Source organism: Vicugna pacos, chromosome 10, assembly GCF_048564905.1.
Source record: "Vicugna pacos chromosome 10, VicPac4, whole genome shotgun sequence".
Taxonomy (NCBI): domain Eukaryota; kingdom Metazoa; phylum Chordata; class Mammalia; order Artiodactyla; family Camelidae; genus Vicugna; species Vicugna pacos.
Window position 1 is genome coordinate 11,128,910 of NC_132996.1, and position 24,957 is coordinate 11,153,866.

The 24,957-nt window shown below is 43.2% G+C and overlaps 1 protein-coding gene across 1 annotated transcript in view; it reads right to left on the bottom strand.

The window, feature by feature from the left end:
* The window catches only part of PIWIL4 (piwi like RNA-mediated gene silencing 4), a 42,567-nt gene that overhangs the window by 12,462 nt on the left and 5,148 nt on the right, over window positions 1-24,957 (bottom strand). The window contains exons 4-12 of the mRNA XM_072968955.1: window positions 20,560-20,774; window positions 17,424-17,545; window positions 15,770-15,850; window positions 13,528-13,725; window positions 11,982-12,093; window positions 6,902-7,025; window positions 5,454-5,571; window positions 4,810-4,921; window positions 2,064-2,248 (exon numbers count right to left, since the gene is read on the bottom strand). Of these exons, the coding sequence (XP_072825056.1) occupies window positions 2,064-2,248; window positions 4,810-4,921; window positions 5,454-5,571; window positions 6,902-7,025; window positions 11,982-12,093; window positions 13,528-13,725; window positions 15,770-15,850; window positions 17,424-17,545; window positions 20,560-20,774 (1,267 nt within the window). The remainder of the gene's footprint in view (window positions 1-2,063; window positions 2,249-4,809; window positions 4,922-5,453; window positions 5,572-6,901; window positions 7,026-11,981; window positions 12,094-13,527; window positions 13,726-15,769; window positions 15,851-17,423; window positions 17,546-20,559; window positions 20,775-24,957) is intronic.

Below are 24,957 nucleotides of genomic sequence, written 5' to 3' on the forward strand. Positions count from 1 at the left end.
CTCAGTACGTCTGTCAAAAAAAATGCAAATAAATAAATAAACTTAGTTACCTTCCCCCACCAAAAAAAAAAAAAATATATATATATATATATATATATATGAGATATTTTTGTATTACTCTATGCATTTAGCTAAAAAGTTAGAAAATCTGGTTGAAGTAAATTTCTATGAAAATACAAATGATCAAAACCAACTCAGAAAAGGAGAAAACCTAAAAAAAAATCTGACATAGAGTTTAAGTTAAAGTGGGACTAACAATTCTCTAATACTGCATCTCCATGAAAAATTTAAAATAAAAATCATTAGGTTAATGAGACCAAGATATTCCACTAATCTGTATGATTCAGATTACAAGATTTGTTTTTCCTTAGTAGCACCTTTTTGGAGCCTGGAATATTTAGCCTTAATCAATCAGTGGACAAGTACTTATCAATTTATCAGTTCTGTGCTGACACTATGTTACGGGCCAGAGGCTACAGAAAAAACTCCCACGCAGAGGAATTTATAGATCTTGTTTCTTGATGTAGGTTCGCCCTCCTACATGAACATATGGTTGGACTGTCCCAGTGCCCAGTGGCCTTTTAAACCTTGCCCAGCAGGTGGCAGGACCACTGTCTGCCCCTTGCTGGATCTGAGCTGCAGGAATGACCAGCAGCACTGTTTCAGGTGGGAGAAGCTGTGTATGCAGATCTAACAGGTAAATGGATACTTCATGGGAAAGAAAAAGGATGGAATGAAAGATGAGCTTTCAAATAAAACAGGCCAAGAAGAGAACGTGGGCATGGGCTTGTTGGAATTTGTGTGAGAGCCCATGATGACAACCCAGGGTCTGGGTCTGTGGTTTCTTTCATTAATCTTTTCCTGCTTTATTACCTCATGGGTTAAAAGAAATTAGGGCAGGTGAAACTCACACCAGGCAATCATAGACAGATTTGATAAGAAGCGAATTCTAGCCTACAGTGTAAAATGAGACTTTGGGAACAGCCCTGGTTTTCAACAATGTGCACCGCTGATGTAATTAATTAGCGCCCGTGTGTTTAAAGAGTAACTCCCCATCCTGCCAATTAGGACATCTGCACCTCCACTACAATGAAGGAAAAGAACCATCTGTTGCTCTTTTCGAAGCATATCGAGCTCAGTGAAGTAAGGCATGACCAACTTCATGGCTTTTCTAAAGCAAAGCAATAGTCAGTGTTGAGTGTGGCTGGGTATGAATGGGTCCCTTACTAAACTGAAAGCATCTTACTTATCTTTCTTATCCCCATGCAAATGGCACAGTGTCTACACTAGTAGATACTCAATAAATGTTCAAAGGTTAAATGAACGAGCTTGGCTTTATCAGAAAACTATCGAAATGACAAATCTTATGCTACTGTGACAGAATTAGAAAAGCAAATTTCGGATCTATTTTTACGTTAGGTTTTAAAACATAAAATCTATCAAATAAGTCAGGAAATGCAACTTTTACCTGTTAATATCCTACTTGCTGTTAAGCTTTATAAATAAGTGATATGGAGGAATTAAGACAAAAGAGGAGGAGGCAACAATACAGAGATTTATTTAGGATTTATATCCCAACGAGGACTGGAAAGATTTTGAGGAAATGTACCTGTTGCCTAGGAAGAACTACAAAAAACCCAGTTTTACAAAACATAAAATATATTTTAACAGGATCAAAATTTAATCATTGCCAAATTTATCTACTTACAACAATTTTCTGGGCACTTTATATTAGGAAATTTTATTAACATAAAGAAACTTTTGTAGCTATATCAACCATTATATCCTATCTTCTAACCAAACCAAATTCATATATGAAAAAAGTTGGCAAACTACTATATATAAAATAGATAAACAACAAGGTCCTAATCCATAGCACAGGGAACTATATTCAATATCTTGTAATAACCTATAGTGACAAAACTATGAAACAGAATATATTTATGTGTAACTGAATCACTTTGCTGTCCCCTAGAAACTAACACAACATTGTAAAGCAGCTATACTGCAATAAAAAATAAACAAACAGAAAAAAGTTGGTATGCTTCTCAGCATATCCTCACATTTTAGGGTACTCCACATGAAATCCCATGGGGCTTCCAACTTTTCTCAAGCAATTCAGAAAGCTCTCCATCACTCTTTCAGCTCTGCTACTGCATATAATCAACCACTTATTCAAAGACTGTGCACTTAAAATCTTGCAAGTTCGCATATCCCTGGACCAGTCAGCAGCAGACGCAGGTTGACACTGAGAAAATGAAGGGTCGTGAAAGGGTTACACAGATTTACTCAGAGAGCAATGAAATAAAGACGGTGTGAAGATAGTTCGTGTTTGTCATAAAAACTATTTAGTACAAGTTGCTATCCACAGACTTAAAACACAGAGAGAAGTGCTATACATTTATTTGAACAGAATACACGTACTTCCTGGGAGTAAAGGCATCTGAGCATCATCGCAGGTCAGCCATTCCAGGCCTGCAGACCCTTGGCAAGTCCCTTTACCTCGTGGGCCTCTGCTATGTGCAAAGACAGGTGTCTGGTTCAAAGCTCTGGGTTCCCTTCCAGCTCTAAAAATCTACGGCACTGACTATGAATGACTCAGGGGAGTGGCTGTCCGGTTTGGTATCTCTGCTTTGGGCGTCAAGATATCGCTAATAGAGAATGCTGATGATTGGCACGCCAGATCATCATACCGAAACTAAGAACCCCTACAGGGCAATTCAGAATATACATTACGCCAGGAGCGGCTCCGTCCAGGAGCACAGATGAGGCCAGGACACAAGCTGCCTTCTCATTCTTGGAAGGTTCCCCAGGCGACCAGGAAAAACAAGCTCCTGCACTGAAGAGACTTTAGGCTGGTCCCTAGGCTTCTGCTTATATAGATGGACCTAGAGATGATCATACTAAGTGAAGTGAAGTCAAAGACAAATATCATATGATATCACTTATATGTGGAACCTAAAAAAAATGATATAAATGAATTTATTTACAAACCAGGAATAGACAATAGAAAACAAACTATGGTTAAAAAGGGGAAAGGGGCAGGCGGGGCCGGGGAGCTGGGGAGAGGATAAATTAGGAGTTGGGATTAACACCTGTCGCTCCTCCACTTCTAGCTGCCCTGCCTACTGCGATGGAACAAATGTGGAAGGTGTTTCCTCCCACCAGAGTGCCCCTCCTCAGCAGAATAGTGAGCCTGCGCCAGGGGCGAGCCCTGCCCCACACCCCTCTCCTGCCGCTGTCTCCGCTGGACTGGTGACTTGGGTCCTGAGTTCTGCCCTTGTCCTGACTCCAGGGAGGGTGAGCCAGTTACGGAAGCTAGGACCACTGCCACCTCACCAGATCTGGAGGACCAGTTCCCCTGCATGCTGTCCCTAAATCCCATACTGCAGGTCCCTCCCAGGGGCTGGCTGCCAGTGAAGGTGACATCCCATAAGCAGTTCTGAGTGGGTGGTAGGTTACTTGCCCACCAGAAATAGACCTGGTCCCTACACCTTGAGTTCTCCCTGGCCTCGCCCTGCCCTCCTAGAACCTGTCTGAAAGGACTGGAGTCCTGAGAAGGGCAGTGTCTGGGGGTTTGTGATAGTTCTACCCCCAAGTCATACACAGGAGCCTTTGATCTCATTAAAGAGATGTGAACCAAAAAAAGAAAAAAATCCAAACAAACAAGCAAAATACTATACACACACTACTATGCATGAAACAGATAAACAACAAGGACCTACTATACAGTACAGGAAACTATGTTCAATATCTTATAATAACCTCTATGGAAAAGAATCTGAAAAAGTATAGAGGTATATATATAACTGAATCACTTTACTATACACCTGAAACTAACACAACATTGTAAATCAAATGTATATTAATAAAAATAAATTTCTTAAAAAGTTAAAATGAAATTGTGATCATGTATCTCTGTATGTCTACTGTGTAGTACTATGAAAAGCACTTAATATTCATCCTTAAAAAATGACACAGAATGTAACTTGCTTTAGAAATGGGCAAGACAAACTACTACATATAATCTAGGTAAACAACAAGGCCCCACTGTATGGCACAGAGAACTATATTCAATACCTTGCAATAACATATAAAGAAAAAGAATATGAAAAAGAATACATGTATGTATGTATAACTGAATCACTATGCTGTACACCAGAAACGAACACAGCATTGTAAATCAACTACACTTCAATTTTTTTAAAATGGCCTAACAGAGGGGAAGAGTAGAAAGATAATGTACAATTTTTGCATAGAATAGGTTCATTTTTTTCCACTGAAACCCAGAAGCGGCAATGATGTGTCTCTCCAGGTTGCAGAATGCCTCTCTGCCTAAATGCTGTGGCTGGTGTGGAGTCGAATTTCTTCATGTTTAGACTGGGTGAGCAGCATTTTGCTTTGGGGTAGGGGGTGGGAGGAAATAATTCTATTGGAATTAACCTGAGGTATCATGGATTTTTCTTTTTAGTCAAATAGGATTACTACAACACCCAATAATAGGTGGGTGTGTTTTGATTGCAATGACTTGAAATGCCATTTTCTAATGTGTCTTTAAAGGTGACACCACACCACATTAACTGACCTAAATCGTGTCCGCTGGTTACCACTAAGCCCTGGGAAGTGCACACGGATTTAAAAGGAAAACAGGGGGACCTGGAGGTTTAGGACGAATGGAGGGCATGGACATGAGTGTGGAGAAACCAAATGAATATTATATTGTGAGTCCGCTAGTCGCTCTGGCATACAATCAAACTGACACATGTTCAAGAAAATACTTTTAAGTGAAAAGAAAATCACAACACTTACTACATGGTCTTGCAGTATTATTTTTTCTGAAGGCAACACCCGGCCAGTCAGAGACATCTGGCATCCAAAATGCAGCCCCCAGGTCTCCAGCTCAAAACGAGCATCCTTGTTCCTGTCAACAGAGTTGAGTTTTAAATCATTAAAGGGCTTATTTTCTGAAGAACGGTAATCATTAGTAACAGAATTATAACTTACTGAACCACTCAAAGACTGACCTTTTTTTTTTAAGGTTCCCAACTTCCACTTCTACTCACTGTTCTTTCCCCTGCTGAAGGGAAGGAATTACGGGAAGACAGTGCCCGTTTGGGACACACAGGGATGGAAAAGACTCCCGGGGTGCCTTGCTGGTTGGCAAAATTGAGCCAGACAGACCAGGCTTCAACTCCAAGTGCCAACATTTAGTAACATGTGACCTTGAGTAAACTCTGAAATCTATTAAAGCCATGGTTCCTTATTGGCAAGATGGAGGAATAATTAGCTACTTCCTAGGGTTGATGTAAAGCTTACAAATGACAATACGTGGCAAGTGCAACCACGTTGCCTGGCAATAAAGCGCTCAATAAAGGTGAGGCATTAATCCTGATAATAAACTTGTTAACAAAGGGACACTGTGGAGCCCCAGATGTTAAGAGATGTCCTGGTACCTCTGGATGTCGTCTGCGAGTCTGGCCAGGCGCTGCTGCCTTCCCAAAGGATTGAGACGCGTTTCTTCGGCTACAGCCTTCATCAGCTGGAAATCAGTAGTCGCCTGGCTAGGAAGCCCTATTAAATGTGAACAAAAAGAAAGTGGACAATGAACAGTCCTCGATGCAACCACAGCCCATCTCAAAGCACAGTGCAATAAAACCTTTCACTTCAACTGAATCAGATTCACCACCTGGATAGCACCATCTAACGGCAATGCAAGCCACGTGTCATTTACAATTTTCTAGTAGCCACATGAAAAAAAAAAAAAGCCAAAAAGAAGCAGATGCAATAATTCAAATAGTATATATTATTTAACTCAATATATGCAAAATATTATCATTTCAACATGCAACCAATATAAAAAAATTTATTAATGAGGTAGTTTCCCTTTTTCTTCATACTATGTCTTAGAAATCCAATCTATTTCACACTTACAGCACTTCTCAGTCCAGCCCCTTGGCTGCACTAGTCACGTGTCAAGTGATCAGTGAACTCACGTGGCCAGAGGCCACCGCGGACTGTGCAGATCTAGAATGCCAAGGTATCACTAAGAATGGGCATCCTTGAATTAGGAGCTTGGGATTAACATACACACACCATTATATATAAAACAGACAAACAACAAGGACCCACTGTATAACAAGGGAACTATATTCAATATCTTGTAATAACCTATAATGGAAAAGAATCTAAACATTTTTATATGTATTCATGTATATGTATAACTGAATCACTCTGCTGTACACCTGAAATTAATGCAACAATGTAAATCAACTACACATCAATGGAAAAAAAAAAGGGGCATCCATCCCCACCAAGAGGATGTCCTTACTAACTTTTCTAATCGCAAAAGAAATACATGCATATCACAGCTGATTCGAGCAATACAAAAATGTGAAAGGCAGAAAGCCTTCCCTCCTTAGTCTCACCCCGGTAATCAGATGGACATGATTAAAAGTACCTGACACAGTTATTCAGCTTCCACTACAGAGTAAAGATTACCTTCTGGAAGCTCATGTGAAAGACGCTAAGGATCATTTCAGCACCACTCAAAGAATACACTAAAAGGAAATTAAAGTCATGTGGCTTCCTAGGCCAGTGATGTTCAAAAACTGAGGAACAGCAGCTTGGTTTTAGGAAAATGTCTGGAGACCAATTTAACATCGAATTAACCAATGGAAGGCATGAGATACAGGAAACATGTAATTTTCACTCTGCAGAGCCATTTCCAGAGGACATTCTACCCTCCCACTTTCTGTATCATCAGATAAATTACTTAAAGGGTCATCCTCCATGGGTTAAATTAGTGCTCCGGCACTCAGCTAACTGAAGGAGGTTTGACCCACTGCTAAGTGGCAGCAGTCTGTGATGGAGAGCCGGAAAGAGTGTAAAACACAGACGTTACCTGTGAGAAAGCAGAGCTCGGGGATCAGGTGGGCCATCCGAACCTCAGTGTCATCGTTTCTCTTACTTTTCAACAGACTAACAAGCACTGGCTGGTTTAGGTCAGACAAAGTAATATCATATTGCTACGGAATGCAAGATTAATGAGGGAAAAGTTAATATGGAAACACTGTAAAGTCAGCATGCTCGCTTAGGAGCAACAAAGCAATCCCGAAATGAATAAAGGAAAAGAAGTCCCTGCTAATCCGAAAGGTGACCTCCTCATTCCTACTTCCTTCCTGGAACCTTTCTTTTGTATCTCAGGGCCAGTTTCATGATTTTTAATCATTATCTTTTAAAATGCAACACTGTTCTTTTTTTCCAATTATTTCCCTGTTCTCTTCTTGTAATAGGGAAGAACAAATCTGACTCCATATTAGATCTGTTCCTTTAGCTCCAACCCTGTGCTCTGTTTTCTGTGCTTAGTCATGCTGGTTCTGCACCTTTTATAAAAGAACGTGGCCAAAAGCCTGAAATATACAGGATATTTCATTCTCAAGACTCTGACCTTTAAGGGTTTAACACTTTTCCATTAACATAGCGATAAAAAGTTGCAGAACAGAGAATAACATTTGTCTTCTTGGAGGTTGACAGGGACACCGTGACCTGACCTAGGTGGACAGCTGCAAGAACAAAGGATTCTGACACCAAGAAGTTTGCAACAACCAACCACACTCCCCTCCCCTTTTTAGTATAAAAGGAGCCTGAATTCTGACTTGGGGAAGATGGTTCTCTAGGACATTAGTCCCCCATCTCCACAGTCTGCTGGCTTTCTGAATAAAGTCATTATTTCTTGCCCCAACACCTTGTCTCTTGATTTATTGGCCTGTCCTGCAGTGAACAGAACGAGTTTGGACTCGGTACCATTCTGAGTTTCATCCAGTCAGAATAGCCTCCAGCTGGCTCCAGACGTGGCGCAATGCTCTCACGGTAGCTGACTCCACATCAACATTTCCAACCACTGGAGACCGAGGCAGACTGCCCGATGGAACTCACTGGCTCTCAGTATCTGTATTCATTTTGAAAATATCTATACACAAGTTGGAGGCAAGGATTATACTGAGTCAACATACAGATTTCCCAAAAGAGCACAACTATCCTTAATTTCCAGGACAATGTGATAGGGAAGCAGCTTTGAAGTCTGACAAGTGTAAATCTACCGCCAGTTCTTCTGCTTACTTGAACTGTGACACTTACCTTTCCTCATCTATGAAAAGAGGAGACCAGCAGCTCAGGGGTGGCTCGTGTCAACTGCAAGCACGGTGTCTGGTTTATAATGAGTCCTTGGCAATCATCAGCTCCTACCCCACCCCGTTTCCCTTCATAAACTTGAATTTCAACACTCTCACCTTGCCAAACGTCCGTTTACCTTCCAACGGCCAAGTTTCCAATTAACACTCATTTCCAGTATAATTTACTCAACGCTGATGACAGAACTGGGATTAACATTTACAAAATGCCTGGGGACTTACCTCATACCGACCTCAATAGTTATAATGAAGTGAGAGTTTCTCTATTGAGTAAGGACTGAAAGTCATTAAAATAAAAAAACAATCCAGGAAACCGCAACTGAAAGTGGCGACTACAACAATGCCACGGCTGAAAAGCTTGGAGAAGCCTTCATAGAATGAGAGTTTTCACCCATGACTTCATCAATTCATATCTTGTGCTTACTGGATTCCAGGAACCGCAGGGGATGCAAAGATAAAAGAGGCGGTCCCGAGTCCCTGGCAAGGAGTGAGGGACAGGGTGGTAGTGAAATAATTTATGGCTGGTAAATCAGGGAAGGCTTCACGAAGGAGGGAGAATCTGAGGGAGCGCCTTGAAAAAAAATGTGGGAGTGTAACAAGCTCCAGGAACAGCTCCAGCACAACTGGGGCATACTTCAGGAAGAGGGTATTCTATTTCCCTAGAGCATGGCCACGAATTCTCCCCACTAAGCTGTGTCATCAGGTGATCCTTCCTCTCTCCCGTGCTCAGACCTTCTTAGCATTTGAAACCATTTTTCATGATAAGATAAAAACAGAGAAATATAAAGGTCAATATAAGATGTCTTCCACTTGAAAAGCTGACTACCTAATAATCTAGTGTTCCCTTCCTGGGAAAGAGAGGAGGATATTCTAGTAATTGGCACCATTTTGTTTCTTTTTCTCCCTAATTACAATATATATGCAATGAACCACAATCCACTACAAAGACAGTGAGTGGAATTTTATCGTGATTCTTTTTTCAGAATGTCACAGGTCCTAAAATGCATTTTAAAAAAAAAATGAATTTAGCCATGCAGGGAAAGCTCTGGGAGTTTAACAAATTTTGTGTTAAACAAACACACACGGAGCACATTTTCTGCACGTCAGAGAGGACCTCATGAACGAGATGACATCTGACCTTAAAGCTAGTATTTTATATTTCACTTGGTGGTGAGGAGGAAAGGCACAGTGTGGCTCTATGCCACTGTCTCTTAAACATGAGCAAAGGCTGAGGAACACAGAGTGACAGCAAGTAGACCAGGGTGATGGCAGCATGGGGTGCATGTGCGATGAGGCCAAAAGGTGAGGTGGGCTCAAACTGTGTGATGCTGCAGATGAAGAAAGGAAGGCTGTTTGCCCAGTGCCCGCCTCGTGCAGGCACCGGACTAAGAGCTGTGCGCAGACAAGCACCTCGTTCAGCACTTATGGCGTCATGATAGAAGACAGATGACTCCCTTCACAGACGACGCTCCAGGTTTAGGGATGTGCCCAAGGTTGCACAGCCAGTGCCGGGACTATCTGATTCCAGATCTTATGCTCTTTACCACATTTCTGGGCAGCATTTCAGAACAATCGCTCTGGTGGCAGTGAGGGTGATGGATCCCAGTGAAGAGAGAGCTGGGACAAGGAGATCATAAAGGGGGACCGAAATCCCCCAAGCGGAAATCTGTGAGACGTTCTGCACTAACGCAGTGCTAACAGGGCTGGGGAGGGGCATAGGGCCCAGGGAGAATTCAGGGATAAAGGAGGCAGAACTCATCTAGGTGACAACTGAATGAGGAGGTGAGAGTGAAGAAGAATGTAATAGGGAAGCACAAATCTGACTCCACATTAGATCTGTTCTTTACTGCTAACCCTGTGCTGTTTCCTGTGCTGAGTCATGCTGGTTCTACATCTTTTGTGAAAGAATGTTGCCTATAGCCTGAAATACACAGGACAGCCCATTCTCCAGCCTCTGACCTTTAAAGGTAGAACACTTTTCCATTCATAGAGCGATAAAAAGTTGCAGAACAGAGAATAACATTTGTCTTGGAGGTTTACAGAAACATCCTGACCTGACCTACAGGGACAGCTGTAAGAACAAAGAGTTCTGACAGCAAGAAGTTTGTAACAACCAACCTCACCCTCTCCCCTTTTTAGTATGAAAGGGAGGCTGAATTCTGACTTGGGGAAGGTGGTACTCTAGGACATGAAGTTGCCATCTTCTCGGTTTGCTGCCTTTCTGAATAAAGTCATCATTCCTTGCCCCAACACCTCGTCTCCCTATTTTCTGGCCTATTGTGTTGTGAGCACAATGAGTTTGGACTCAGTAACAAGAGGAAGGGAGCAAAATGATTTCCTGAGAGGCAGAACTCCCAAGGAGAGACTGGAGTGGGAAAGACAATGAATTCAGTTTGAATTCTGTTAGTTTGAGATGCCTGCAGGATATTCATGCAAATGTGACCTGAAATGGAGATGAGTATGTAATTGAGGAATGCAACAAGGGAAAAGCAAAATAATATATCTGAGCGATCTCAAAATATGCAGAAAAGATCCTATGCAAGGGGACCACAGTGAACAAATGCATTTAATTTGGGGAGAAATGAAGGGGCAAAATGTCAAAAGAGGCTGAGAAAGAACAACCTGAAACCCAGCAGAGAATCACCAAAGATGCACTAAGGAGTCAAGGATGAGGAGTTCAGCTCGGGGTGAGTGGTCGCTGGTGTCAAAAGCCACCAGAAGCCTGTTGGAATAAGAAGGACAACTGAATTTGACCTTAGAGAGCTATTTCCATCACAGCAGAATCGGATACCAGACTTCTGAAGCATCAGGAAGGAAGAACTGAAGAGGAGCTTGGAGCTAGTGTAGATGGTCTTCTAAAGAAATAAGCTAAGGTGGAAAAGGAGATGGCTTTTCTTGAAGGTGTAGAACGGTCAAGGTAGGGTTTTAGCTTTGGGTTTGTTTTTGTTTTTAAAACATCAGTGAGATTTTGGAGACTGGAATTTGACTGCGCATGAAAAAGAAGGCATCTCTGAAAGGACAGATGGTGGGGATGGGGTAATTATAATTGTTGTGAATCAAGTTCCCAGAGTTGGGAGAAGATTACATCAATAAATGTTTGAGTATCTACTACATGCGAGGCATCGTGCTAGCCCTGGGTATCCAGAAATTAAGAGCTCAGGGTTGAGGAAGGGAGTCAGACCATTCACATCCTGCCCATGATCATCTGAGGCTGCTGAGTGCAGGGAGGGGAGCCCTGGGGAGAGTGTCCTGGGGCTCCCTTAAGAGTTGACTGCTTAGCTGAGTACTGGAGACTGGTCAGTGACCGGCTGACTGCAAATGCACGTCCAGGAAGAGGAAGCAACGTGTGGGGAAATGCATGGGGGAGTAAGTGACTCAAGGAACCACAAATGGTGAGCACAGCAGAACAGACTAAGAAACCTGGGATGGTAAGGGATGCGGCTCAGGAGGCAGGGAGTAGTCAGATCATAAAGGGCCTTGGAAACTCTGCCCTGGAGCTTACATCTGGCTTCTACAGCAATAGGGAGCCGTGGGAATATTTTAAGCAGGGAAGTGACATTATCAGATGTGCTTTTAAAGGCGGTAACTGGACTACAGGAAGGACAACAGGAGACAGGATTAGGGTCTGAGCCAATCCAGGAATGGTGGGGACGGAGGGGAAGGCACGGATCAGCGAATGATATTGGAGGCAGACCCAGCCTGCCAATCTGAGGGACTCGGTGGACTGGAATGGAACAGGGAGACTTCTCTGAGCTAAGAGGAAGGGGGATGAGGATGAAGGAAAAGTCCCACCTGCTTGTAGTAATCCACGTAGGTGATCTCAGTGCCATCCCGCTTCTGGAAGGTGTGCGTGGGCTTCACTGACCAGTCAATGTCATTGATGCGATAGGTTTTGTTATTGTACCTGATAAATACAAAAGGTGCTTAAGTTTTTTTTCCCAGATCATACAAAGTAAGTACCTATGTCACTACACTTTTAATTCAAAGTATTATTCTCCAGAATTTCAGGAGTTATGAAAGATAGTAACTCAAGAATAGTCACTTTAAAAAAAAATGAGCAGCTCTTATCTAAGGAGAGCATTAATGAGCTCTTCGGTTCACAGAAAGACCTCTGTATTTCAGCAAAACCGAACCGACGGGAGAGTCATCAGCCCAGCCGCTGCTTTTCTCACTGAGAGACACTGTAACTGCGGGTAAACCATTCTTAAATGTCCACAGGCCAAAGCATCGCTCGAAACTTTCCCATCAGCTTCCAGCGTCATTCAGAGTTTCTGAACTCCCAGACTGTTTTTCTGATAAAAAGCACTCCCCAAAAAAGGCTGATCAAATCTGCAATTCCAGCAGCCTGCTCCATCTCCCACCTAGGACTGGCCCTGGGGAGAACGGCAAGGCAGCTCGGCTATGGTCATCTAGCTCCTTCTCCCCTTCTCAGCAGGTTCTGTGTGGCACAGAACATCCTTTCCTGACATCCCGGCCTCGGGACGGAAACCTCCCTGTCAGGTTTCTCCTGGGCTCTCGGTACCTTGCACGGCGACTTTGAACTAGTGTGATGAGCTAATTCATGAAGAGCATGACAGGAGGATAAGGGAGTGGCATGGAATCCAACCAGCCCCGCCCCCCGCCATCTATCACCCAGAAAAACAACTTCAGCGAAAATTCCAAGCCAGCCTTAGAGAAGGCTAGCAGAGCCTCTAAGAGAAGTGTTGGTGGACTCGCAGCAGTGGATGGGAGCTTTTTACACTCAGGAAGTCACCTAACTGCCCAGGGGTCATTCAGTTCCACATGCACGGAGGGCAAGTTATACACAGACAAACCCAGAGACTTGAAAAGACTCAGCCTTAACAATCTCATCATCTTACAGAGAAGGCGAGACATGGACCTGATGTTGTCCTGTGATGGAATAAAATGAAATAAAATGGTTGTAAAGAGGTAACTACAAGCCACGTGCTATGGGAGCAGCACAGGGGAGGGAACTGAGTAATTCCAACTGAGTGGACAGGCGGAGGCCTCAGGAAACAGTACTGTTTGAGCTGGGCTATGTGGGAGGCAGAAACTGGGGTGGGGGATCCAGGCAGAGGGACCAGAACAGCGAAGTGCAGACTCCTGGGAGATGGGGGCAGAGGGGACAGCAGGAGACAAGGAAGGACCAGGTCAGACTGTGGACGGCCCAGCACGCCACTCGAGGACACCTGAACTCTAGACAACCGAGGGTGGCCAGGTCCAAGCAGGTGAGCAGACTGCCCAGATCTGTGCTCAGGCCAGTGCCCGGACGCCTGTTCCCACAGGGCGTACATAATGCGTTCTCTAGAGAAACATCTATTTCCACGCAGGCTTTTACCTTGTCAGGACAATGACTCCGATCAGCTGTTTTTCACACGTCTGGGTAAAGCAGGACATGCCAGTTTTGTGGCAGAGATCAGTCATGAATTCCAGAACAGTCTCGTTCCGGAGTACCTTATAACTCACATCAGCGCTAAACAGGAGACTCCTTTCAAAATATGATACAGAAACAGCAAACCCAGGCCAAAGGGACAATCTTTAAAATAAAATTAAAAAAAAAAACTCAAATAAGTAAAACTTTTTAAATAAATGTTTTAAATGTTATATCAGGAAAACAACAAACATTTTTTAATGGTGATTTTATGTTCCAGTCTCTAGATTTTATGAAACAATTCTTTTTCAGTCTGATTTCTTTCAGTGGCTGAGTAAACACTTCAGTGCTGGGCTGTCTCTAAACATTATATTTAGGATAAAATACATTCCTGCAATGTATAGCTGCATTTTGCAACCTTGGCCTCAGACATGTGGACTGGATAATTCTTTGTGTGGGGCTGTTAGGTGCACTGCAGGATGCTCAGCGATACCCCCCCCGCCTCTACCCACTAATGCCAGTAGCAACCCCCGAGCTGTGGCAACTAAAAATATCTACAGACACTGCCAGATGTCCTCTAGAGGGCAAAGTCACCCCTGGCTGGGAACACAGCTGTAGGATTCATATGTTAAGGGAGGGCTCTGTTGCAGCATGGGAACATCTCGGTTCAGCAAAGCACACGGACCCGATGTAAGACAGTGAACAGACTGAATAATGAGACCAAGAACTAATCCAAGCAGTGCCACGTGGACGCACAAGGGAAACTGCAGCAGTGGCTACAGCTCCTTTCCACGTTCATGAATCTCGTGGTCTGAAGTCTTGAGTAAGAAAAAGTTAGGGAAATGGCATGAAAGAGCAGACAAACGTGTTTTAAAAACCATTTCAGTTTATGGCCTGTGGACTTCAGTCACCGTGATCCTAAACCAGCCTTCAGGACCAGCATAGGCACAACCCCAGCTCCAGCTCAGCACAGCACTGAACTGAATTTCTAATCCAGGTGCAGAGATACGTGACAGGGATGAATGAACAGGATGCTTTATACAGACCACGCTGACACATGGAACTAACATCTGGAAACCTTGCCCTTTTCCTCTACCTGGCAGAAGGCCAAACACCCTGCCCCATTTTCTTTTATGCACAGGTCTTGCTCGACTGATGACAGGGTTACATCTTGATAAACCCATCCCAAGGTGGAAATATCCTTAGTCTTAAATGCATTTAATACATCATAGCCTAGCCTACCTGAAATGTGCTCAGAACACTTAAACATTAGCCTACAGTTGGGCAAAATTATCTAACACAAAGCCTATTTTATAATGAAGTGTTGACTGTCTGGTGTCATTTATTGAATACCATCCTGCAAGTGGAAAACAGAATGGTTGTGTGCGTACAGAATGGTTGTAAGTGTGCTGGTCATTTACCCTTGTGATCGGGTGCCTGATGGGGAGCTGCAGCTCCCGCCCCTGCCCGGCACCACGAGAGAGCACCACACTGCATATCGCAGCCCAGGAAAAAGAGAAAAATTCACAGTTCAGGGTATGGTTTCCACCAAATGTGCATCGCTTTTGCATCATCGTAAAGTCGAAGTGCCGTAAGTCAGAGACTGTCCATACGTCTCCCTCTGTTCCGTGTCTGTCTTTGGGTTACTGGTTACCTCTGTCTTTGGCTCAACCACATATTCTGGAGAGCCGACTAGCAATCATTTCAAGGCATAGCTGACCACCTTCCCTGCAGCATCAACCTCCCAGTTCAGGGTGAAAACTCTGCAAGTGGTCCTAACAGCTCCGCCCTTCTTCACCGGGGGAGCTCAGCTCAGCAGCTTGTTTGTCTGGCCTCTCCTTACCCAACAATTTCGTATCAACCACCCTAGCTGTGTTACCCTCTGCCAGCAAGAAAACAGAGCGCCAACTATGTGATATACCACACTACAGCTCCTTCTACTCCATCATTACTTGTCATCCACAGAAAACTCAGCTTCTGAATTCCTCCTAGGACATATGATAACGGTCCAGCACACCAATATAAGAAAACAGGCTGCTAGCCTTTGACACTTACCATTCTGTAAAGAACCTGAAAATTTTTAAAAAATTGATTACTTTTCACCCCACAGAGTCTCTCATAGGAGGCACAGGGCTATAATATTGCACCGTAAATTACGCCGTTCACACTGCAACAACGTCAACGTAACAGAAGATACAAATACACCTACTTGTGCTGGGGAATTTCCACTGGCTCGGAAGGGTTGTAGAAGTTCCGTCCAATCTGGTACATAGACAGCCTTTTTAAGATCCTGCAATTATATATGTATTTTAAATCTTTGTCAAACATCAGTCACTGATGGTGTCGTCGGAAGTTTGTACCCGTGCTAAAATCAAAATAGCAGAAGTGCAGAGCTGGGAGGGTTAGCTACCGCACATACGTAGGAGTGTGTATGTAGGAACTATCCCCCCTGGGGAGGGATCTGGGGAGGACACAGCCGAAATGAGTTCTGTCTGCCTGGGTTTAACCGCACTGGAAAAGTAGCTGGTCACTCACCAGTGATGGCTGTGCCTGTAACACGCTGGGTAGCCTGGATGGGGCGAGGCAGTCCACACCCACCGGCTCTTCGGGCCTCCTTCTCATTTTGAGATGAGGAGGCTGCTTCTGATGAGGCTATTCCAGCTCCCCAGGGGCTACCAAGTAACCAGGTTGCCTCTTCAACAACTAAACCTGGTCACCTTTAGAATGTGACCCATGGCCAATCTGAGGCTGCTCCGTGGGGGGGGGGGGTATCGAGTTTCAAGTCAAGAAACAGGGGCTCCAACTGCATGATTTGGGGCTACCGAATGTCAGATGTCATCTGAGCCTAGCTGCCTTACCTAAAACGGGGATTTGAACAGGACCTGCCTCAGGGTGCTCGAGTAAGTTCTAACACCGGAGAAAAGTCTGCCACCGCAAAGCACCTTCCAATGTCGCTAACTTAAAACAGTCCCCTCTCAGGGAGCCATGCGCAAGACTGGCTTCTGAAGAGGGTTTGGCAGCACTGATTTGAGGCCCAGATATGATCTAAAGATACTCACAGGACAGCGGCCTAGAATGAGGAAATCACGTATCTGTGTGGGGTAAGTTGTGCCCTACCCAGCAAAACCCCAGACTCCCCCGTCCTCACCCTGGCCCCTGGCCCCTCTGGTTCGCATTTTAGGTTTTAACAGATCATTCTAGTGACTACATCAATAGTTCAGAAAATGGCAGTTCTCAAGTTTTCATGCTCCCACATGTCGTCTGAGAAGCCTGCTAAAAATGTGGATTTTCAGGCCCCACTCACAAAATTCTGTTTAGTAGGTCCAGGGAGAGACTAGGAAATCTGCATTTTGTCAAGTTTCACCCCAACAACTCTGAAGCAAGTGGTGCTCAGATCAGTTTGAAGAACACTGAAAAGCTTATCACCACCTTCCTTCTGCCCCCGGAACACACGGGGGAGGGAAGGGGCTGAGAGCAGGTGGTGCCGGCCTTGAACACCTCAGTTATATCGGCCAGTAGCAAAACCAGTCCTTCCAGTTACTAAGCCAGGCTCACTCAACTTTTAAGTCGGGGGTGGAGGCTGGGAGGCGTACAGAAAAAGAAGAGGGGAGAAAAAACACCTGCCCTGCTGCCACTGAGACATCACAAGCTTTAAGTTCTTTGTCTCAGCACATGTAATACTGGACAGTAACAGAGGCAGCAGCTGGAGGCTGGGATGCACTGTGGGGCACGTCACTGCACAAGAACATGCAAGTACGTCGAACACTGCCCTAAAGATGACATTGCCAACAAACTTTAAGCCCCAGGCTTGACGCTGAAAGGCATCATTAGCTGAAGCTAAATTCACATTTCAGGCACTTTACTTTTTGAAGATGATATTGAAGACTTGGATGCACACGGGAGAGCTTGCCGGCAGCTCCCTGGTCAGAGTGATGGTCATCTTTACAGTCTCACCTCTTCGAGTTTCACTTGACAATTCCGTGACCTGGAAAAAGAAGTACTTAAAATGCACTCTGTAGATTATCCCCAAGTGCACAGAATGTAGAAACGATAAAAACCATCACCATGTGATATGTATTAACAGAAACAAAACTGCAGGTGTTAGACTCACAGACAGAGAATACAGACTTGTGGTTACCAGGGGGGTGGAGGGTGGGAAAGGATAGACTGGGATTTCAAAATTGTAGAATAGATAAACAAGATTACACTGTATAGCACACGGAAATATACACAAAATGTTATGATAAATCACAGAGAAAAAAATGTGACAATGAGTGTGTATATGTCCATGAATGACTGAAAAATTGTGCTGAACACTGGAATTTGACACAACATTGTAAAATGATTATAAATCAATAAAAAAAAACTGCAGGTGTTAGTCATGTGAGTTATAATCTAATTATCGCGTTACGTTTGGAGAGTTTCTTTCTCTCTGTATCTTGTTAATCCTAGAAAAGAAACACACCTCTCGACTCTCGAACTTCTTAATAAGGAACCAAAACCAGACTCAGGGTTCAAAGATTCAACACAAAGAGAATTCCAGAGCAGTGGTTCTTGACCTAAATGGGGGGTGTGAGGGACAGGGAGACAGGTCATAATCTACTTTGAGAGCCTAATAAAAGTTACAAATATTCTCCTAAGAAAATGTCACATATGTATATATCACAACAATGTACATAATGGACCCGTTCTCAGGAGTTCAGGGGTGCCCAGAAGACTATTCCTCCCCATCCTGGGTTCACAGATTTCAGAAGAAAACCTCTAAAAATTTTATTCAAAAAAAAGAAAGGAGCAGAGAGGAAAAGAAGAAGAAAGCAAAGGACAGGGGGCAGACGAGGGGAAGGCAATGTAGGGAGAGCGAGAAGAAAATGGTGAAAGTTAAACAGAGAGGAAATCTGAACTTTTGAAAGGTTTAGAGAAATCCCTAGGGTTCTTGTAATCCAGAACGATGTTCTAACAATATCATGAATGCATGAATAGGTTTTTATGCCAGCTGCCCAACTAAATCTAAAGCTCCTTAGACCAGGCAGGGCTCGGTACAGGTTTTCGGAATAAAGAATGAACAGTCAATAAAAATCAATGATCAAGCACTTTGCAGAAGGGTAAGGAGTTCAAAGAGGTCAGTTTATTGCAATCATTTATGTATTTTATCCCTACTTTGCCTAGTGACAGGGTAGTTTTACCCACTTTTAGGTTAAACCAAGAAGGTATGGCAGGAATAGCTCACTGAATGGAAACAAAGAGAAACAGGTCCTTTCAGAGGGGATGAAGTGTTTCATCGAGTTGATGTCTTGCTTCTGAGAAAACTGCACAGAATTCAGAGGCGGAGAGCTACAGGAAGAGCCCACCGACATCCCGGAGAAGTCTAGCAGGCAGGAGAGGGCAGGCTCTCGGACTGCCACAGGGGTCTCAGGACAAAGGCTGAAGACAACGAAGGTGCTGGGATGAGTGGCTGGCGGCAGACGGTCCCCGCTCAGACCTCTGTCCAGGAACTGCTCTCCTAACAGTCACCTAAGGGCAAATTCATCAGTGTCCCCGTACCTCCCCCACCAAACACTTGCTCCTCTTTGCTTCCTGTTACTGGACCCCACAGCCTCCAGTCCCCAGGCTGCTAGCTTCAGAGGGAGCTTCCACTTCTCCCCTCCATCTGCTATCTAACGGGTTGGCCAGTCTTAGCACGTCTACACCAGCAGGGTCTCTAATCCATTTCAGCTGTTCCAGTACCATTATTTACCACTGAGCTCAAGAGCACATGGTTTGGACTTGGAGAGACCCTGGTTCCCTGCCTCTTGTAGCCTGAATGATATGGATTAAGTTACTTCAACTCTTTAAGACCTCATCTCAAGAGAGCTGTGCTGAATCCCACTCCTGAGCATGTATCTGGAGGAAACTCTAACCCGAAACGATATATGCACCCCAGTATTCACAGCAGCACTATTTACAACAGCCAAGATATGGAAGCAACCTAAGTGTCCATTGATGGATGATTGGATAAAGAAGTTGTGGATAAAGAATATATATGTGAGGGAATACTATTCAGCCATAGAAAATAATGAAATTATGTCATTTGCAGCAACATGGGTTGACCTAGAGATGATCATACTAAGTTGAAGTCAGTCAGACAAAGACAAATATCACAGGATACCACTGTTTGTGCAATCTGAAAAAAATGATACTATTGAACTCATTTACAAAACAGACTCACAGACATACAAAACAAACTTATGGTTACCAAAGGGGAAAGGTGGCGGGGGTGAGGGATAAATTAGGAGTTTGGGATTAGCCGATATAAACTACTACATACAAAATAGATAAACAACAAGGTCCTACTGTACAGCACAGGGAACTATATTCAATAGCTTGTAAAAACCTATAATGAAAAAGAATATATATATGTATAACTGAATCACTATGCTGTGCACCAGAAACTAACACAACATTGTAAATCCTGCAATTTCCATATCCAGTGATGACAACCATTAAATATATCCTTAAGATTGATATAAATAACTCTATTTCGTATGATGGAACAAGCCATGAAAGGAATAAGTTTTAAATCAAGGATTGATGGAAAGTTCTTTTGACACATGGACACAATTGCATAGGACCAAAAAATTATATAGTAAACTTAAAGCTCTGAGGCTATAGGTAAACGGAGTTTCTTAAAGTCTTGCCAATTTGGGGAAAAGTTTAAAAAGGATTCCTATCTCAAGGACATTTTGCCTTAAAACAAAAAAGTTGAAAAAGTAATGTTTATATTACAGCTCTTCTGTTTTAAATGCCAGACCATCAGCTTCTTAGTTAAGAAGTCAAACACTGATGAGGTCTTAATTAGAAAGTCTTTTGCTCTCAGGCATCAGAACAGGAAAGAAGAAAGGGGTGAGTGAAACACTCGTTCCAACTGCCAGGAAAATCAGTTAACCTCTCAAATCTACATGGATGAATATAAATATATGCATATATGTGCGTGTATATATAAAAAAATTAACCATACAATACCTTATCTTCTAGCTTTTGTGAGAGAAAAAGGATGACACCATCAAATGCTTTTGCTTTGTTGGAGAGCTCCCTGTGATTATAAAGCAGAGCAATTCTCAGCCTTCTAGATTCTATATCTGGATTATATGTCACATGATACTGGTAGAGCTGCCAGTCTTGGGGCAAGTCCAAGTTAAAGAGATTTGTGACCAGTTTCACAGGTATTCCACTGGAACCTGAAGAAAACAAATAAAAAACATTTTTTAACAAAAACAAAAAAAATCACATCGTGTTCATATTAATCACAGCATCCAAACTTTAATTTGCATGTGCATAATTGTTGCCGCGAAGCAAGGATTCTTGTTCAGTGACACAAATAAGCTCTAATGCGGCGGTGGGTGGAGGAGGGTATAGCTCAGTGGCAGAGCATGAAGGTGGTCCTAGGTTCAATCCCCAGTGCCTCCATTAAAATAATAATAATAAAAGGGAGTTCCGGTCAAGATGGCAGAGCAGCAGGACCACGAGATTGCCTCTCCTGGCGACTACAACGAAACCACAACTGAATGCTAAACAACCATCTGAAAAAGACTGGAACCTAGCAAAAAAGATCTTCTGCAACTGGAAACTTTATAAAGAGAGAACCACGGCACGATGGTAGGAGGGGCGTGCTCGTGATATAACCGCCCCACACCCCCAGGTGGGCAACCCACAAGCTAAAGATTTGTTAAGTGGCAGAGGCCCTCCCACAGGGTTGAGAGCTCTAAGCCCCAAGTCAGGCTCCCCAGCCCGGGTCCTGGCATTGGGAAGAGAAGGAGACCCCAGGACGTCTGGTTTTGAAGGCCAGCGGGGCTTGACTCTCGGCCCCCCATGGGACAGGGGGAAATGGAGGCTCCATTTTCTTGAGAAGCTGACACGGAAACACGTGCACCGGGTCCAAGGGCAGAGACAGTGGTTTCATAGGAACCTGGGCCAGGTCTGCCTGCTGGATTTGGAGGGTCTCCTGGGGATGTGGGGGACGGCTGTGGCTCACCCAGGGGACATAGAAGCTGGTGGCGGATATTTCCGGAGTGTTCATCTACATGAGCTTTCCTGGAAGCTGACATCTTGATTGGGTCATTAGCACCAAGACCCAGCCCCACCCAACAGCCTGTAGGGAAGCCTCAGGCCAACAACACACAGGGTGGGAACACGGCCTCAGACTTCCTAAGCCACAAAGGCCTCTAGACACAGCCCCACCCACCAGAGGTCCAGGACCAAGCCTCACCCAGCAGTGAGCAGGCACTGGCTCCTCCTGCCAGGAAACCTGCATAAGCCTCTAGTTCAGCCTCATCCATCAAGGGGAAGATGCCAGAAATAAGAAAACAATAATCCTAGAGCCTGTGGAAGGAACCCACAAACACACAGAAAGACAATATGAGGCTGCAAAGGAATATCTCCCAAGGCACAAGATAAAATTCTAGAAGAAGAAATAAGTGATGAGGAGATAGGTTATTTATCTGAGAAAGAGTTTAAAGTGATGATGGCCAAGATGTTCAGAGAACTCAAGAGGAGTATAGATACACAGAGTGAAGTTTTTAGTAAAGAGTTGGAAAACATAAAGAACACCCAGAGTTGAAGAATAAAATCACTGAAATGAGCAATACACTAGAAGGAACCAAGAATAGACTAAATGAGGCAGAAGAATGGATCCATGAGCTAGAAGACAGATTAGTGAACATCAATGCTTCAGAACAGAAAAAAGAAAAAAGAATTAAAAGGAATGAGGGTAGTTTAAGAGAACGCTGGGACAACATGAAGTGCACTAATATTCGCATTATAGGGGTCCCAGAAGGAGAAGAGAGAGAGAAAGGACCTGAGAAATTTTTTGGAGAGATAATCACTGAAAACTTCCCCAACTTGGGAAAGGAAACAGTCACCCAAGTCCAGGAAGTGCAGACAGTACCACACAGAATCAACCCAGAGAGGAACGCACCAAGGCACATAGTCATCAAATTGACAACAATTAAGGATAAGGAGAAAATGTTAAAATTAGCAAAAGAAAAGCAACAAATAACATACAAGGGAGCTCCCATAAGGTTATCAGCAGATTTTTCAGCAGAAACTCTACAGGCCAGAAAGGAGTGGCACGATACATTTAAAGTGAAGCAAGGGGGAAACTTACAACCAAGAATTCTCTATCCAGCAGGGCTCTCGTTCAGACTTGATGGAGAAATCAAAAGCTTCACAGATAAACAAAAGCCAAAAGATTTCAGCACCACCAAACCAGCTTTATAACAAATGTTAAAGGACCTTCTCTAGTCATCAAACCAAAAGAAAAGAGAACAAAAAGAAGAAAGAGAAAAAAGAGACCTACAAAAGATTGCTTTGGCTATTTGGGGTCTTTTGTGGTTCCTTATAAATTGTGGAATTGTTTGTTCTAGTTCTGTGAGGAATGTCACGAGTATTTTGATGGGGGTTGCGTTGGATCTGTGGATTGCTTTGGGTAGTATGGCCATTTTGATATTATTGATTCTTCCAATCCAAGAGCACAAGAAATCTTTCCATTTCTTTGTGTCAATTTGGTTTTCAGAGTATAGGTAACCTCCTTGGTTGGGTCTGTTTCTAGGTATTTTGTTGTTTTTGATGTAATGGAAAAGTCTCTGCCAGTTATAAAATTCTGGTTTTTTTAGTGGAAAAAAAAAGTGATTGAAGGGCCACAAATGGCAAAATATTCTTCTTTTTTACAGGTGAGTTGTATTGCATTATATATATATACTGCATCTCCATTACCTATTCAACTATTGATGTGCACTTAGGATGCTTCCGTATCTTGGCAATTATAAATAATGTTGCTGTTAATAGCAAGGTGTATGTATCTTTTTGAGTTAATTCTTATATTGTGGTTGGCTTTATTCTTTTGATAACTATGTAAGTTTAAAAAGCTAAAGCTCTAAACGTTCTTAGAAACAATGAAGAGTACATATATGTAAATTAAAAGATTCGTGCAGTAAAAAAATGAGCTATGAAGCCATGAAAGACATGGAAGAAACTTAAAAGACATATTACTAAATGAAAGAAGCCAGTCCGAAAAGGCTACAAACTGTACAATTCCAACCCAGTGACATTCTGGAAAAGGCACAGCTACAGAAACAATAAAAAGATGGTGGTTTCCAAGGGTTTGGGGAGAGGGAGGGAGGGAGGGATGAATAGATGGAGCACAGGGGATTTTTAGAGCAATGAATTTATTCTGTATGATACTAAAGTGGCTACATGTCTTATGCATTTGTCAAAACCCATAGAATGTACAACATCCAGAGTGAACCTTAATGTGAACTATGGACTTTGGTTGATAATAACGTGCCCATGTTGGTTCATCGATTGTACCAAATGTGCCGCACTGATGAGGGATGCTGAGGGTAGGGGAGTATATATGTGTGGGTGGGGAGGGCTATGTGGAAACTCTATTTTCTGCTCAATTCTGTTGTGAACCTAAAACTGCTCTAAAAGAATAAAGTCTATTAATAATAATAATAATAATAATAATAATAATAATAATAACAATAATAATAATTAATAAACCTAATTACCTCCCCCCAAATTTTTTAAAAAGCAAAAATAAACCAAAAACTAGTAAAAACCAAAAAAGATAAAGATAAAAATAGAAAAAAAATGCATGTAAAGACAAAGATGTTTAATAAGTGGTAGTTTTCTTTTAAAAAAAGATAAGCCCTAATAACCAGCAGCTTGAAAACCTTACAATGTCCTACAAACAAAAAGATAATGTACAAAACAGGTCTCATAAGAACCTAAGAACAAACACTCTTGGTTTTGGTAGAAGAGGAACATCTGAATTCAGCTACTCTAGGACTCCTTCCAAAGTCAGCCTGCCAGCTGATTCTGTGCAACTCAAATTGGCTTGAGAAATAGTTTCAGATGCTGCCTTGAAATCAGGTGCTCTCGAATCATAAAGAAACAATCCAGTTTTTACCATGAAGACAACCCTCATCCTCTTGGAAATCCAGATAATCAAAAGTTCATCATACTTCGGAAAATTGTGAGTCAGTTCAATCAGTGGTTAGCAGTCTCTGCAAGTCCCAGAGAAGGCCCTCACAGATTTGGGGGGTACTGGGGAGGGAGGAAGAAACTTCACATTTCCCTGCATGAGAACAGACAGGGCCTCTGGGCTTCTGGTTTCTGCAGGCATGAGGAGGCCAGGTGTGCAGCCAGGAATTTGATCCCCCACAGAATTTTTATGCATCTCTTCAAAATCTGCCAGACAAATTCAGAGGTGGCTACGATGTAGCTGGTCAGTGCCCAGGATGGTATAAGCTCCCTCCAAGACAGAATCTAGAAGGGCACAGAGAAAGTACTTCTCACCTTGTGACCGAGCAGGACCCTATGGGGCCTTCCTGCCACAGACCCCTCCCCCACATCCTCTTC